At 48.5% G+C, this 15,929-nt stretch overlaps 6 protein-coding genes across 6 annotated transcripts; 2 read left to right on the top strand and 4 right to left on the bottom strand.

The window, feature by feature from the left end:
• Nucleotides 1-1,063: 1,063 nt before the first annotated feature.
• On the bottom strand, nt 1,064-2,562 carry H6S33_007445 (uncharacterized protein; the record flags this gene model as incomplete). Its single annotated transcript, XM_044838795.1, has 4 exons — nt 1,064-1,557; nt 1,611-1,905; nt 1,965-2,259; nt 2,318-2,562. The coding sequence occupies 4 exons, from the start codon at nt 2,560-2,562 to the stop codon at nt 1,064-1,066; spliced, it is 1,329 nt and encodes a 442-aa protein (XP_044688981.1).
• A 369-nt stretch (nt 2,563-2,931) lies between these two features.
• On the bottom strand, nt 2,932-5,767 carry H6S33_007444 (uncharacterized protein; the record flags this gene model as incomplete). The annotated part of the gene is made up of 2 exons (XM_044838793.1): nt 2,932-3,183; nt 3,236-5,767. The coding sequence occupies 2 exons, from the start codon at nt 5,765-5,767 to the stop codon at nt 2,932-2,934; spliced, it is 2,784 nt and encodes a 927-aa protein (XP_044688980.1).
• A 953-nt stretch (nt 5,768-6,720) lies between these two features.
• Nucleotides 6,721-7,425, top strand: H6S33_007443 (uncharacterized protein; the record flags this gene model as incomplete). Its single annotated transcript, XM_044838792.1, has 5 exons — nt 6,721-6,793; nt 6,861-6,940; nt 7,033-7,158; nt 7,220-7,299; nt 7,365-7,425. The coding sequence occupies 5 exons, from the start codon at nt 6,721-6,723 to the stop codon at nt 7,423-7,425; spliced, it is 420 nt and encodes a 139-aa protein (XP_044688979.1).
• Nucleotides 7,426-8,960: 1,535 nt separating this feature from the next.
• On the top strand, nt 8,961-10,973 carry H6S33_007442 (uncharacterized protein; the record flags this gene model as incomplete). The annotated part of the gene is made up of 5 exons (XM_044838791.1): nt 8,961-9,312; nt 9,385-9,397; nt 9,456-9,620; nt 10,400-10,799; nt 10,881-10,973. The coding sequence occupies 5 exons, from the start codon at nt 8,961-8,963 to the stop codon at nt 10,971-10,973; spliced, it is 1,023 nt and encodes a 340-aa protein (XP_044688978.1).
• Nucleotides 10,974-11,941: 968 nt separating this feature from the next.
• On the bottom strand, nt 11,942-12,598 carry H6S33_007441 (uncharacterized protein; the record flags this gene model as incomplete). The annotated part of the gene is made up of 2 exons (XM_044838790.1): nt 11,942-12,192; nt 12,271-12,598. The coding sequence occupies 2 exons, from the start codon at nt 12,596-12,598 to the stop codon at nt 11,942-11,944; spliced, it is 579 nt and encodes a 192-aa protein (XP_044688977.1).
• Nucleotides 12,599-13,435: 837 nt separating this feature from the next.
• Nucleotides 13,436-14,743, bottom strand: H6S33_007440 (uncharacterized protein; the record flags this gene model as incomplete). The annotated part of the gene is made up of 2 exons (XM_044838789.1): nt 13,436-14,261; nt 14,325-14,743. 2 exons carry the CDS (start codon nt 14,741-14,743, stop codon nt 13,436-13,438), a joined length of 1,245 nt encoding a protein of 414 aa, XP_044688976.1.
• Nucleotides 14,744-15,929: the final 1,186 nt, after the last annotated feature.

The following is a 15,929-nucleotide window of genomic DNA, read 5'->3' as shown; positions in this document are numbered from 1 at the left end:
AGCCTTGTGCATATATCTGCGGTTTACAAGGTGTTTACCATATCATGAGATATCACTCGTTTCGTTTAGTCATTAGGGAACGCTAATTATAGACAGCCCATGCAGCTTTTGCCGGGCAGCCTTATTAAATATAATTAAAAAAAAAAAAAAAATATAGGGCCTCCTCGGCTCATTCACCGTGCACCTTGTAAATCCCGGTTTACCCTCTAGTATGTACCGAAGTGCCGAACCAAACGGTATCATGCTAGCACTGCACTTTCAATGCCTCATTCTCCAAGCTTGAGACAAAATCCAAAGTATATACTAGCACGAGACGATACATATATCCGCATTGTCAAACTTTCGAGTTCCGACATCAGCTACACCAAGACAGTTATATTCACCATGCAGGCTTCACCACCTTGTATCATGCACACATGAGAGTTGCTTTTCAGTAGTGTGGTCCACGAGGACGAACGTTCTTATGTCCTTGCCTCGAGGACCCCCGAAGACAATTCTTGGTATACTATACACTTATATGATTGTATAATCTGCCCGATTAAGATGAGGTCAATTGGTCAAGGATAGGATATGCTTTTAAATTGAAATAAATACCGATTTTTGCTCTCCCGGAATCGTTTTCGAGGACAACGTTGTTGGGCATCGAGGTCAGACAAGGACAGAGGTCAACGAGGACGAAGACACTCTCAAACCTCGCCTCGGGCGTCCTCATGGACCACACTGCTTTTCAGTGACAGATACGTACTTGGATCACTTGACACCGGCGAGCGCAAGCGTGTCCGCTATTCAACGAGTACAGCTGTATAGCCACCAAGATCTAAGTAGACACTATCTAAAATATCCTATTTGCTAGAGGAGTAGCTAGGGGGAAGTATTGTAACTAAGCTTCACATTATAAAAAGTATTGCTCTAGAACAGACCAACCAATAACTTCCTCTTAACTCATGGCGTGCATTTCCTGTCGAACTCCTGAAGGAAGTATTACTCATACCCGTCTTTGTGCTACTGATACCATATCTAACTATAAAATCCAAACACCGAGAAAATAGATCCCAGAGCTCCTCTACAAATATAATAGCGCCCCCTCCAGCCCTTTCAGGTCCTCCCTGATCCCCTGAATATCATTTCCAGCCTTACTTGCAATCTCCGATTTTCTACCCTCCCCAAAGCCGATCCATCTACGAACCAGGGCGCCATCCAACACTCCTCTCAGGAGGTCGCCTCCGACACCCGCGGCTCCGCTACTGACAACGGCCCTGTATCCTCGGGGGTTCAATCCTGCGGTATGCTCTTCGCCACTTACAATTTGGCCTTGCACGATGTTGAGGCGACGGTAGCTGGTTTCTGGGAGCGTGGTGATCATGGCGAGAGAGCCGGTAAGGGTCCCTGCTAGGACAAGGAATTCTTCGGGGGTGTCTGTGACAGTGTCCATTACATCTGGGTCGGGGTCTGAAGCGATTGGGCGAGACCGTGGGAGCATCGTAAGGGTCTTGACTTCATGGCCGGCGAAGAAGTCGGCGCGGCGGATTAAACGCTGACCTGCGAGAGATTTAGGATCTAATCCAGTCAGTACCGTTTGTTCGAATGAGGAAATAGGAGAGAAAACATACGCTCGGGATCGTATTGCAAAACATGAATATTGCTGTCCGCATCTGCAACCACGAAATATAGCTTGTTGCCATCGGGCAAAAAGTCGGCGGCAACAACTTCGAGTGTTTGCGTATCCTTTCCGAACAATGTCATCTTATACGGCTCTTCAGAGAAACCGGTGAACCAGATGCTCTTCATGAAGTCTCCAAATAGTATCATGCCGTCGAGGTTCTTTGCAACAGTGACATACATACTCATGTCCATGAACGCCACTGGGAGAAGAGACTGGTCTTCTTTCAAACCTCGTACCATTATCTATAGATGTTAATCGTGAAACGCACATCTACGGGGGAGGGGAGACTGTAATCAAGTACCTTTTGACCCTGCGCGGCGAGAAGGTATCCATTGACCCCACAGATAGCAGATACGGTCCCCTTTACTTCCTCACGACACACAAGCTTCAACTTACAGTTCGTCTCTGGCTTTCCGGGCTCTGGCACAACCTCAATTATCTCAAAGACGTAAATCCCACCTCTTGCGGAATGGTCTTCCCCCTTGAATATACCCGTGCCCACAGCAACAAGCTGTTTTCGCTCCTTTGTGTGCTCCGAGATTTCCATCTCGATCGTCTTCACTACCAACGCAATTTCGTTATGTGCAAATTTAAACCTAAGCTGTGTCAGTGATCGTTTTGGAGGGAAAGGATTTGGAGCCCCAGAGAACTCACTGGTCAACAACACTCCAGTTTAATGGTGACAAGATTTTGATCGCCCCGCTTTCCACCTCCGGTTGTAAAGTTGTTTCGTCCTTCGCGATACTCCCATCGTCCTCGGCCAGGTCAAAAGGTACCAGCTGTGTAGTGCTCACGACATATACGCCCATCGGTGGGAAGTAGCTCAGCGCTTGCACGACGTCGCCCACGGCAACCTTTCTTGCACCCCAGTTCCCATCAAAGTTAAACTCAGTTGGCATGAGTGAAACACGTACGATTCCGGAGTTGTCAACATACACAAAACCTCTATCCGCACCCGAGGAATGGAATGCTGCTAGACTCCGGACTGCATTTCCAGCCAGGCGGTGCACGTGCGGTATACTCTTGCTTGTCTTCAACACAAAAGATGGGTCTGGGCCAGGGAGAAACACGCATGTATACCCTGCCAGGTTTTGAATGGAGACAAGGGGGCGAAAAATAGTTTTTGATGATGAGGATTTCATGGGATTGATAGGTAGTGTAAGGTGCGGGTTTGGAGACTTTGAGAATCGTAGAGTGGGTTTGCTCTCGCTAGTGCCAGGACAAACAAACGGTTTGTAGAATGTAAGATCGTCTCGCGCACTTCGAACCTAATATTTGTTAATTAGATATCGTGGATTTTGGCTAGGGTTGGTGTCTGGTACAATCATGAATGGCTCCTTCGCGACCTGGTCTCCCAGGTCGGTAACTAATATCTCAACTATATTCTCTTTAACATTTTTCTCCCGATGGGAATGAGATGTTGTTGGTTCAATTGTGTCGTCGGCTCTCAATAACGGGGGAAGAGAACTGAATCCTTCGGATACGAATATAGGTTCGGCCAAATTTGCAAGACTATAAACCTAATCATGGTCAGTACAGCGACTTGTGCACGGTCCAGGAAGAGGATCTAACCTGCAAGCATCCCTCAAAAGTGATGAGGAATAACACGTACTCCGTTTCCTCCTCTTCCTCCTCTTCCTGGGCTTTCTTTTTCTCCTCAATTTCCTCTTCTGATACCGCAGCTACTGGATGAAACTCGCCTTTTTTAGCAGCATAAATACACCCCGAAGAGTACTTGCTCGATTTCAGTCTATCGCCCCTCTCCTCTTCAACAAGTTCCAGATTTCCTTTATGAACTCTGTAGATCACTATACTGCCATCAATTCTAACCAGGAGCACATATGGATCATAAACTCTCGCCCTCGCCACGTTTGGACCCTCCTCTCCGGTATCTTCATTGAACATGGGTATTATTTGTGCCAACTGCAAGTCACAGTCATAAACACGAACTTGTTCACTCACAACTTGAACAACTCTCATTCCTCCACCAACAACACCAACCTCAAGAGTCTCTCCCTCGCTCTCAAAGTCAGTGCCCCGGACCTCTTCAAATGTATCGCCGACCCTGAATACTTGACTCTCCTCGCTCTTACTCACGAACAAGAACCCATCAAATTCTTCCTCCGCCCCTCCTTGGTCTTCTTCGCCGCTTGTTAAGCCTGCTAACGCAGAATTGACTGCCGTCTTCCCCGAACGAGCTCGTACGGTCCAAAGTGCCTGGCAGGTTGGGAAGTCGAGTTTACCTACGACAGTCGGCGCGATTGACTTGCGCAACACACTAACTCCGGCGTCTTCGGGTGTATTGATAGGACCAGCAGTAGTAACGAGTTCTAATTCAGGCGTAACACCAACCTGGCGCGAAACAGAATCCGGGGTAAACGTGGGACGTCCTAGGACGATATCACGGAAGGGGCCAAGGTTAAGAAGACGGTCATGGGTGGAGAAAATATATTCCCCCATCGGCTTTACCCCACCACCCTTTCGCTCTGTCTTTTTATAAGAAGAATCACCACCGCCGTAAAGGTCGTCATCCATGTCCTCCAACATCTTGTATACATCTTCTTCATCTTCGTTCTCAGCAACTTCTTCCTTTAGACTTTCACCAGGTTTCTTCTTCTCGCCTTTTCGCTTCCACTTGAGAAGACGTGCATCACCTTCTGTGCAGCCCACAAAGAGGCGGCGGGATCCAAGTGCGACGAGGGTCGAAACCCGGCCGCCAACGAGTGAGGTAGGGTGGTTTGCAAGGCGAGTGATTTTCACGCCACTGACGTTGCGGCCATCAGTTTTGAACTCAATGATAACAGCCTCTCCCTTCTTCGTAATAAGCAAAATGTCGCCGTTTTCACCCTCAAGTTCAACCACCGAGCTTCCTTCTAGCTCCAGGCATAGGTCGCTTTGGTCGGCAAGACCGGCAAAAGTGGTACTTCTCTTGGTATATGGGTTTACTGCTACCCCAGTTGTCTTACCAGCTTGGTCAAGGTGGATAATTTCGTTGCCTCCAATCAGCAAGCTCCCTCCGATTGGTGGGGCCAAAGCAACCACCTTAAAGATATCATATGGGAGCCCCGAAACACTGAGAATTGGAGTGGAGGCTCGCTGCTCTAAATCAAGTGTGATGACAATATATGAAATGGTATCTTTCCTCCCCTCTGCCGCCAGCAGACCAGCCCATGTCCGGCGAGGCGAGTAAAGGATTCCGAACGTAGGCCCGCGGTATTCGTGCAAAAACGTGAGAGATATAACATGTGAAATCGCATCGTCAAGTCGAGATACTGGGAGTACAAAAGATGGATGATAAGGTTTATCCGCAGCGACCAACTTCGCTGCCATGGCGTCCTCTTTTGTTTTATCTGTAGTTCCGGCCATCTCGCTATCGAGCTCGTCCTCGGGTTTCTTCTCAGGGGCCGAAGGATCCCAATCATCGTCTTCACCTTCGGCCATGTGTAGATCATGACCAGCTCCATCCACATTTCCTAACGATAAATCTTCGTCTTCCCGTTGCCGAAATGGTAGGATTGCGATCATGTCCCCCGCAAAATTGAGCGCCGCGCAGCGACTCCCTGGATCTGCCACAAGGGTTGTCGATAGTCCTTCTGGAACCACAGATGGCCAGAACTCCTCCCTTTCGTAGTAATGTAAACTGATTGTCGTTACTGCGTTTGTCGATGGATCCCACTCCAACAGCGAGAGCTTCGCATCCTTAAACGACAGTAATAGTGCCTCTCCGCCCGATTTCGATGCGAGAAGCTTAATCCGTTGCATTCCCGTTACCGAACCGCATAGATTGTATTCCGCGACCAGAACAAGCTTCGTGACCGTTTGGACCTGCGATCGCTGCAGGGCTATGTCCGCCGCGAAAGTCCCTTCCTCATCCGCGTCAAGAGCACGGCGATCAATTCCCCCCTCCTTCTCCTTGTTAGCTGGGTCAGAGGAAGATGTTCCATTGCTAGATGGGAGTTCAGTCTCATGTGTTGTCGTGCAAAATATCTGGAGGAGCGACGTTCGTGCGACGATCAGGTTTTCGGCCGTCGCAGATGTGAAGTGGATAGTGAGTGAGTGCGAGACGGCCGTGGGAGCGGTCAGTTCAGTGTAAACTTCCGGCATCGTGAAGGGGCGAATGAATTATTTGTTGCGTCTGTTATGTATTACTAGTATCGGGCGGAGAATTGCATTCTGCGTCGCGTTCTTTCTGAGCGGTAGTTGAATGTTGTAGCAGGAGCTCGTGTAGTTTATTATCCCTTGGCTTATTGGGGTGCGGCTGAGTGACTGTGCCACTGCAGCCAGCGTATCTTCATATCACGTGCCACATATTATTCCATCATACTTTAGAACGCCTAGTTTAAATCTTGCGCCACGATATGAGCCGAAGTCGCAAGCTTTGTACCTAGGATACAGCTCATTAGGGATTACTGAATCAGATAGCTACATGTACGGTCACGAGGCTAGTCATCGACATGATCACGCAGCGGCTGTGTTTACTGCCCCAAATAATGACCATGAAACTCCATGTAAACCAGTGCATTTAGTCGATTGAGAGCTCTGAACACATATGCCAATACATGCACGTGTACCTACGTACATGTAGATACATACTAGCAACAAAGCCTCATCACACTCGAGCTACAGCCTTCAATTAAGGGAATAAAGGACCAGAAATATTTAGGGTTGTAGTTGTGTGGTTCGGTGGAATAAGAAGTACATGTACTTGCCTACGCGGACGGTTTTACTAGATCGGCACATGTATTCCCAGTTGAATCATGAATAGTCACTCGTTTAAACTTCGGAAAATTATTATTACGTCACCAGAGCTCAGCTAAACGCTAACCACCTTTGTATTACACGAAGCCCCTTCAGTAAAGTGTGGTCTCAGCCGAAATCACAGCACCCCGCGATTCCCCTCGCGACAAGGAGCCAACCGTTGCAAAGCAACCCCACCTCACATAATCCACACCTCCGACTTCACCTGCTACGATCAGCTCTGATCATACTACCTATCGCCTTTTTTTATATCCCAGACATCCTCCCTATAGCAGACCTCACAACGCAAACTACAAAACATGACCGCCAAAGTCCCCAGGAACTTCCGCCTGCTCGAGGAGCTGGAGAAGGGTGAGAAAGGTCTAGGAGCTGGTGAGTCGATTATCCGCTACACAGATACGCAAAAATTTTAGTGAAGTTGATTGCTTTCCCGCGATAGACGGCTGCTCCTATGGTCTTGCCGAGGGAGACGACGTTATGATGTCGAACTGGAACGCTACGATTCTTGGCCCCCCCCATGTGAGTCTTTCCTGCTTGAGATCCTCCTTTCGCGTTCTAGAAGCACAAAAAAGCACCCGTATCACCGAGATCATTCACTTACTGTTGTCCAGAGTACCCACGAGAATCGTATCTATAGCTTGAAGATCCACTGCGGCGATTCCTACCCGGACCAGCCTCCTATCGTCCACTTCATCTCCAAAATAAACCTCCCCGGCGTTGACCAGAATGATGGCAGAGTATGCTTGAGAGTCTCCCGATAAACTTCTTCCCCGTTTCTAATACTCATGAAACATTTAGGTTGATCTTTCAAAGCTTCAACGTGTGAGTCAGTGGGCTAGAAACTTCACCATGGAGAAGATCCTTGTAGCTCTTCGAGAGTATGCCTAACTCACCCCCCTCCCCCCTCCGTTTACTACACTAACGCGTCTATCCTCAATTGTAGGCATATGGCCCACCCTAACCACCGGAAGCTCCACCAGCCCCCAGAGGGCAACACTTACTAAACTCGAGGGGAGAGGCAGACGCCATGATATCTGGCTGGGTACAGCATAACCGAACGGCTATTTTACAAATGTGTAAACGAGACTGATCCTTTCCTGTGCACGTAAACCTAGCTTGTGTTTTTTTTTTAACTTTACTTCGTTTCAGTTGGTAGGGTTCGGGGGCTTCGGAGTATCGTAGTTTCTCAGGAATTTGCTTTTGTTACCAAACGTTCCTACTAGCGGTTATTCCAGAAAGATGCTGTGAAGTGAACTTGCATTTCTGGATAGGTATTCATCTATAAAATGCCCGCTGCGTGGCGAGACACTAGTGAATAAATCAGCTGTAGTTTTAGTATCGATGACATCACGAGAAAACCTACCTAGTTTTTAGTAGACGGGTTCAATGAGACTCGAATCATATTGGGTGATTTTACTCCTGGTTTTATAGGTGTGTGGGTTACAGCGGTGAAAAGCAAGTCGGAGCTACATATGAATGCACGTCTTCCAAATACTTTAAATATGAGCTTGTCTCATAAAAGTATCTCTAGACTTACGTAAAGCTCGATATTTGTTGCTGCGTGGGGTGTGTGGTAAAATTGCTTTTCATGCGTACTTTACCGCCCGAGCGGGTATTTTTATAAGCCCTCATATAAACCTTAGTACACCATAGGATTATAAGAGCCTTACTCACTATAATAAGTGTGATTTAAGCGTGTTTTCAGTATTAAGTAAGCCTTAAAACTGCCTTAAAAAAGAGCTTATATACCAAAGAGGTCCTTATAAACCTATGGTCTGTATAAGGGTTAAATAAGGTTTAATATGTGCTTATAAAAAATCCCAAACCGCCGCTAAGTATATGGAAACAATCCGTAGATAGACGCGAAACGCGGATTCACTGCAGCTGATAACCTTATACCAATCGTACTGGATTTGGTTTTTCTCTCGTAATGATCCCCACACTTCAATTATCAAAAATATTTCATAATTCAGGTACATATAAATTTGTACAAAGGTCTTCGGGTTAGATCGCCTGTTGAGACTTTGGTAGGGATCACCGACGATATATATATATCGCGATCGAGTGATGCGTAGTGATTCATATAATCCGTAAAAATCTAGAGTAGCTTAATATCCTGGGCCTTATGTTAGGTTCTGAGGAAATCGCGTAAAATATGGTTGATACATTATTGGGTGATAAAAATTTCCGTGCTTAATTCGCACAGCAAAAATTACAAAGTCGGTAATCAAGATGCATACACAGGAAATATTTCTAACACTCTCCAGCTCTTAAATCCTTTCCTTTATACATACATGTATCTATTGTTATGACCATCCTCATACCATACAAAATTGTGGACTTGGCGCGTTTTTGTATGGGATCCAATAACAAAAACGTGAGTAAAGAAGCAAATTGATTCGTGAAATCCCCGCATCTTAGGTAAGAAGAGTAGATAGAGCGCATAAAGGCTGACCTCTGAACCTTTTAATCTCCGACGCTTTCGAATCCCAGGTCTCCGGACACAAACATACCTCTTAAGAATATTTAGCTCGCTTTCATGGCCGACCCGCTTTCTATCGGTGCTTCAGTAGTTGGATTGATATCGACAGCTACGCAGGTTTCATTAGTTATGCTTGACTTCATTGATAACGTTAAGGATATCGATGCACCAATTTTGGCTCGGCATGTTATGAGTGAGGTTTACGCCATCAAGGTCGCAATATCCACTCTTCAGGGATATCTCTGGGGTGAGACGAGTACCACTGGCTCGCAAGAATCCATGATCCTCGTGGAGCACTTAGCTGTCGTCTTGACTGGATGTGTGTTTACCTTCGTCGAACTTGAGAAGGAGGCTAGCGCTCTGAAATCAAGTTACAATATGAAGATATTAGAACGGGCGAAATGGGCACGTAAGAAGAGTACTTTCACACAAATATTTACACATTTGCAAAACCACAAGACTTCATTGATTTTGATTTTAGATATACTACAAAGGTCAGCTGGCTTGCTGTTATTTTCCAGCAAGTATGCTACTAATAATCCCATATAATAGTCAAAACAATGCACAAGCCGAACAAAATTCGGGCAAGCTCTGCGTATCCGTCAATGAGATATTGAACACCCAGAAGGACATCCTCAAGCGGCTCGAAAGATTGGAAATAGGAATGGACGCAGTAGGATCAGATCCAGTAGCCGGAGGAGATGATCTAGATACAACGTCTTTATATTCATTACGAAATACGATAAGCCGCGAAACCGTTGGGAACATGATTTCCAAGTTTAGTTTTTCTTTCGATACTACTCTAAAGATTTCCGGGGTTTATCAACGGGCGCATTCCAGATATCCAGTATTCCAAACAGACTCCAAGACCAGCTCAATTGCAGCACAGAGCATGGGATGGTCCTTTATGTCAGGGTTGAGCATTTCCGATATATCACAGGTGTCAGTCTTGAGTTTACCAATATACCCATGTGACATGCCCAACAACCAATCTTACACCTTCGGCCGCGAAATACCGCGCTCTGTAGCTTTGATTGAGAATCAAAATACGACCCAGATATTACTCGAGAGACCGCCTAGCCCTAAATATAGGCTCTACCGGGCACGCAATCACCTACCATCGTTGCATTCTGCCGCGAAAGATGGGGATAAAGATATGGTTAAATCATTGATTGATAACGGAGTGGACATCTCAGCAGATAATTCTTTCGGATTGACAGCCTTATACATAGCGACGGAGAATGGACACAAAGACGTGGTGCAGCTATTGCTCGAAAACGGAGCAGACATCTCAGCAGCTAATTATTTCGGATTGACAGCTTTGCATATAGCAGTACGACGTGGGCACAAGGATGTGGTTCAACTTTTACTCGAAAACGGAGCAGACGTCTCGACAATGAGTACATCTGGGTCAACGGCATTGCATGTGGCAGCAGAAAATGGGCGTGGAAGTACAGCTTTATTACTACTCAAAAACGGGGCTGATCTCTCTGCAGAGACAACCCTAGCAAATGGGTAGCATTGCACATAGCGGCAGAACGTGGGCACGAAAGTGTAGTCCGATTATTACTCGATAACGGGGCAAACACGTCAGCAGTTACAAAGCCTAATGGATGGACGCCTTTGCACCTAGCAGCAAAAAATGGACGAAAGGATGTGGTTCAACTTCTACTCCGTAAAGGGGCAGATATCTCAACAGTAACGAACGATGATCAGCTCACGGCGTTAGACTTAGCATTTGTATATGGATATGATGATATTGCCAATATGCTATCATCTAAACCCAAGGAAGACGTACTATCGAATCGAGACTGGACTAGAACTGCTGTCTACAAGGAGTTTATGAATATTCCTAAAGATTATGTCGGGCCAACCATTTACTACGGAACCCAATCGGTAAGTCATTCCATGTTGAAGTGTCCAACTAGGCGCGCGCTGCGGATAGATCATCATGAAGGAGACTGATTTTGTTTCTAGAGTTCTCTTGGAAAGCACCCTCCAGCAGATGGAAAGTTTCCTGTAGATATGAGTAACTGGGCAGCGACCCACGGTGCTTCTTCATTATCGTGATGTTGAAAAAGGACTGCATGTATTTTCTTTGCAGGATGACAATATGAGGGAAGAGTTATCAGCGGAGCGCAAGCTCGAAGTTGGATCAGTTTTTTTAAAAATTATTTCATTTTCGTAGGAGTGTTTATTGGAAGTCAATTATGGGTTTTTTCTTTTATATTTTCTTGCTCTATTTTCTTTTGTAAGAGGAGTGAATATGGGGATGAGATAATTCGTTTACATGTATGCTGGGGGTATTTTAGTGGTGGGCACGATCGAAACATCTCGAGATATTGTCTTAGCAAGACTAGTGAAAATGAGGAGAATCCTCTCGACAACTCCCGGGCCGGTCCCGAGACAAATCACGCACAAGACTCCGCCACATTCCCACCACAAATTGAATTCGTACCAATGCAGATAAGTGTAGCCTACGAGGCGCTGGAGGCGAGCTTTGAGAGTGTCCTGGAGGACGATTTTGAAAGAGCAAAGAGCGGTATTTATTTCAATTAAAAAGCATATTCTATCCTTGACCTCATCTTAATCGGACAGATTAAGTGTATAATATGCCAAGAATTATCCTCGAGACAAGGACAGGTTACGTAGCGTCCTAGCTCAAGAATCCTCGTCCCTTTAGAGCATTGTCATTGTATGTCATGGATGACATGTTCTCGAGGCAAGGACACAAGGACGCTCGTCCTCGTGGACCACACTAATTTAGACGGATATATATGCATATGGAGTTTTAGACAGGCTTTCCATGCATGTCTCTCGAGTGATATACCATGATTGATCTCTCTAACGTCCAACCGATTCAGTATTATTACTACACGTTCACTCCTACACAATGAGTATTGAAAGATTTACAGCACCCTAAATCACTTCTATTGGTTAGTACTAAGTAATCATATACCAACAATTCTTCAAGCAGCATCAACCAATCCCACACACTCAGAACCTACATTAACCTAGCACTCCCCCTCCCTCGAAGTTTATAGCAACGCCACCACCCCCTCCATCCCACCCGCCCCGCCGGCCGCCACCTCCCTCGCAACCTCCCCCCTAATCCTCGCCGCCACCGCCGCCCCCTCCTCATCATCCAGCTCACTCCTCACCCCATCCCCATACCTCGACAGCAGCCACCTCCCCTCCGCCCCCGCCAGCACCTTCTCCCTCTCCTCACTGCTCGGCCTTGGAATAATATGGTAGTGCACATGCGGGACCACCTGCGCCGCATGTACGCCTATCCACCCCACTCTCCCCATCAGCCCTCTCCCAACAGGCAAAAAAAAAGGGGGGGGGGGGGAGCGGAAACGCCAACCATTATTCTGCACAACATTAAAGTCCGCCACGCCCACGACCTTCACCACTGCCCTTGCAACAACCGGCAACCACGCGCCGATGCCGCCGCTCTGGGCCGGCGTCAGGTCTGTGAGCCGTTCTGCGTGGGCGCGGGGACACACGAGGACGTGGCCGCGGGTGAGGGGCTGGATGTCCAGGAAGGCCAGTACGTAGGGCGTGGACAGGATTATGTGGGTTGGGGGGTCGAGGGGAGCTGCCGGTGCAGCGTGCGGGGTGGCAGGAGGGTGCGGGGGGAAGGAGGCGGCGATTGTGCAGAAGGGACAGCTTTCGGGGGCGGGGGCGGCCATGGTGTGTGTGTGTGGGGGGGGGGGGGGGAAGCTTGGGAGAATACCTAGTTATAAGATCTTAAGAGCTTGAGATGATGCTGATAGCTAATGATTACTAGGACGAAGTTGCCGGTTGTTGCCGAGGCCCCATCCCCGCGCACGTGCGAGCTATCTAGCCTGTAATGCACAGTTACAGTACGTATACAATCCACCAAGCACACCCCGGCGGGAGCGGCAATGATCAAAGCGGTTGAAGCGCACGGAAAGTTGCAGTGTTGATCATTGGCTCTTACTATTTGTTGTTGGGCTAACCAGATGTGCACAAGCTACATCTTACTAGAGAGGAATAAAGTGCCAAATTATTGCTCTCGGAAAATAAAAAAAGTAAGAAAAATGAAAGGATAAGAAAGATAAAGAGATCCGTGGGCAAAGGCTGTACTGTCTCTCGGCACTACCAAATTCGGGGTACATACATGTAGGCAGCATTATCGATAGAGAGGGGTAACTGCCCCCCCCCCCCCCCTTTCCCCGTCCTATATTTATTACCCTTTGTTGCGCCAGCTACATATCGCTTCTTGCTCTCATTCTTTATCTATATCCCCCCGCAGCCAAAAAAAAAAAAATAATAAAATAAAAAAGTTTGGTATTGTTTGGGTATCTATATATTTTGGGCATTTTTGGGTAGTCTAGCTAGCTACAGACCCATCCCGGTCGTCCCTATATTCATAGCAAGAATAGAAGAAAAGAAAGAAATAAAAGAGAATAATACTCCCGCTAATAAGTCCCGTCAACAGAAAAACACCCTCCCCAGCATGCCCCCCCCCCCCCCCCCCCAAACCCCATCTGCCCACCCCACAACTACACCGGAAAGTCATTCAAATTCTTCCAAAACGCCCCATACGGCCCATCTCCCCACTTGCCCCACCTCCCCGACAAATGCTCCGTATCCAGCACCGCAAACACCACATCCCTCCACCACCCGCCCGTAAACTCCGCCTCTAAAAACACCTCCAGAAAGATCTCTGCCACCTCTGCACTCGGATTCATAAACACCCCGCACCCCAGCGCGCCCAGCACAAGTCTCGTGTGGCCCATATGCGCCGCGACCCTCAGCAGCAGCCGAATCTTATCGCGCATCAGGATGCGGTCCGCGGGCACCGCATACTTTGGCGGGTTCGTCGGCGTCAGCGCTGGCGCATACTGTGCTGCCATGGAGAGCACGGACACGCGCTTGTGCTCGTGCCGCGGGATGATGGAGTGGTTGGACCTCACCGAGGTGCGGAAGACGATGACCTCGGGGGAGTAGATGGCGGAGACGGGGGGGAGGGGATAGAAGGCGGGGGTGAGGGTTGCGCTGAGGGTGGAGCGGTAGCAGAGTTCCTCTTCTTGCGCCATTGAGCCGGTGAGCCAGCCGCCGCCGGCCGTCCTGGCATTGGCAAGGTTGAGGACTAGCACGGGGAGGGGGTCGCTCATCACTTGGCCGAGCGAGAGGGCGACGTTGAAGGTGTCGCCGTCGACGACGCGGATACGGGTGCCGGGGTAGCCGGGGCCTTCGGGGTCGCAGTAGGGGAGGACGAAGCTGGGGCAGGCGGCGGGGTCGAGGGGTGGTGGGGGCGCGGCGGCAGTGAAGAGGCGCGAGGGAGGGGGGGCAGGGTGGAGCGCTAGAACGCCTGGTATTAGTGTGCTGCGGACGGTTGGTTAGCTAGCTATCCTGAGGCCATCATATAGCTGGGGCGGGCGTAGTTACAGAGTTTCCGCCGCAATAGCAGCCAGATTGCCGTCCTTTGTCCGTGGAGCATTCCTTGCTCCTGGGGAGTATCCGTCGTCGCCGGCGCCGTTATTGTCACCGCCTCTATAATTCCTGGTACTTTGCTTCTGTGGCGCATCCTGGCGGACCCATTGTAGATCTCTATACAACCCGTCAGGGCCTCGGTCACCGCCTCTGATTTGTCCCTGCGGTGCAGCGACCCCGGTTGCAAAATGGGGCGACGATGTTCCCGACGAGGACGCAGACGCAGACGATGACGAAGGTGCGGCGGCGGCGGCGGCGGCGGCGGAGGGGGAGGGTCGGGGAGAGGCTCGTGGGAAATTGAGCTTTGTCTGGATGAGCTTCCGTTCTGAGCTGGAGGAGGGCTCGTCGGAAGGCCTTCTGGGTGCTGGGGGCATTGTGAGTGGGGAGCTGCACCTGGAGGAAGAAGTTGTGGTGTTTCGAGATTGGAGAAGATATATGATAGCTATGGGTCACGTGCAGGTGTAGCTGCAAGGATAAGAGTCACAAGGGTTGAGTCACGCGTGCCAAGGAGACTTTCATGGGGTGTCACTCGTGCAGGGGACTCGCGAGGGGCTGCGGCAACAGCTAGCTAGGCGACGGTGCAAGCGCTCTATATATTGCAATGGCAGACAAAGAACCAGCCCGACGAACCAACAAAGGGCTAACAAAGAACGAGACAGCGTCCGAGTCCGTCAGCTGGGGGAACATGGCCATTGTCATTGTTTCGACCGATCATATGGGTCTTCGAGTCGAAGAAGCATTGGGGAAATCGTTGAAAAGATATAGATGGTAGAGTATCCCTGGTCTTCCTACTAACTTAAAAATCAGAGGCAGTAACTTATACCGGGGAAGCGGCATACTTAACCTCGAGTAGTGACCGCTATAGTGACTTATTGATAAACAATTAACGACATATCTCTAAACTCACAACCAATAGCAACAACATGTCCCTTAAACAGAAGTACCGACAGCCGAAACGGAATATGACTCTCAATTAACCTATATAGAATCTTACATTGGCTACCTACTCCACCGCTCATAGCCCGCAAAAATAAGGCCAAAAGCTTTCAAATACTGTCCAGAAAGTAGATAGCCGGCACCGCTCGACCACAGCAGCCAGAGGCCACCGCGGGGTGACGGCAAATCCATACTTGTAATTAAGTGTATGTAAGATAAATCGTTTCGGGAAAGTTCGATGTGAAGACATCATGCGTGCGTGGCACAGTGGTATGGACAGAACTGTGAAATGTATGTGAAACGCGGAGTGAACTCTGCTGGCCATGGCAGATCTAGACGTAGATTTAGACGTAGACTATCAATATCCGGCCACATACACACATACAGTACACACATCGGAACCATTCCACGTACACCTTTAATTTTCACTTAGGCTTGCCCTGGTGGCCGCCTTTCAACAATGCTATCACCCGCCCCGATCTCTGAGCTCTGGTATTCTAATGGCCATGATATCATATTAATGTGGTTTGTCTGATTAGCTAGAGCGTAGGGAGATATCATTCACGTGAATTAGTCCACAGTGGTAGAAACTCGCTCGACCTACAGGCTACTGGTGGATATGTG

The sequence above is a fragment of the Morchella sextelata genome (assembly GCF_020137385.1).
Source record: "Morchella sextelata strain SCLS chromosome Unknown scls_23, whole genome shotgun sequence".
NCBI classification, from domain to species: domain Eukaryota; kingdom Fungi; phylum Ascomycota; class Pezizomycetes; order Pezizales; family Morchellaceae; genus Morchella; species Morchella sextelata.
Note: the sequence above shows the minus strand (reverse complement) of the source record. Positions and strands in the feature narration are given on the sequence as shown.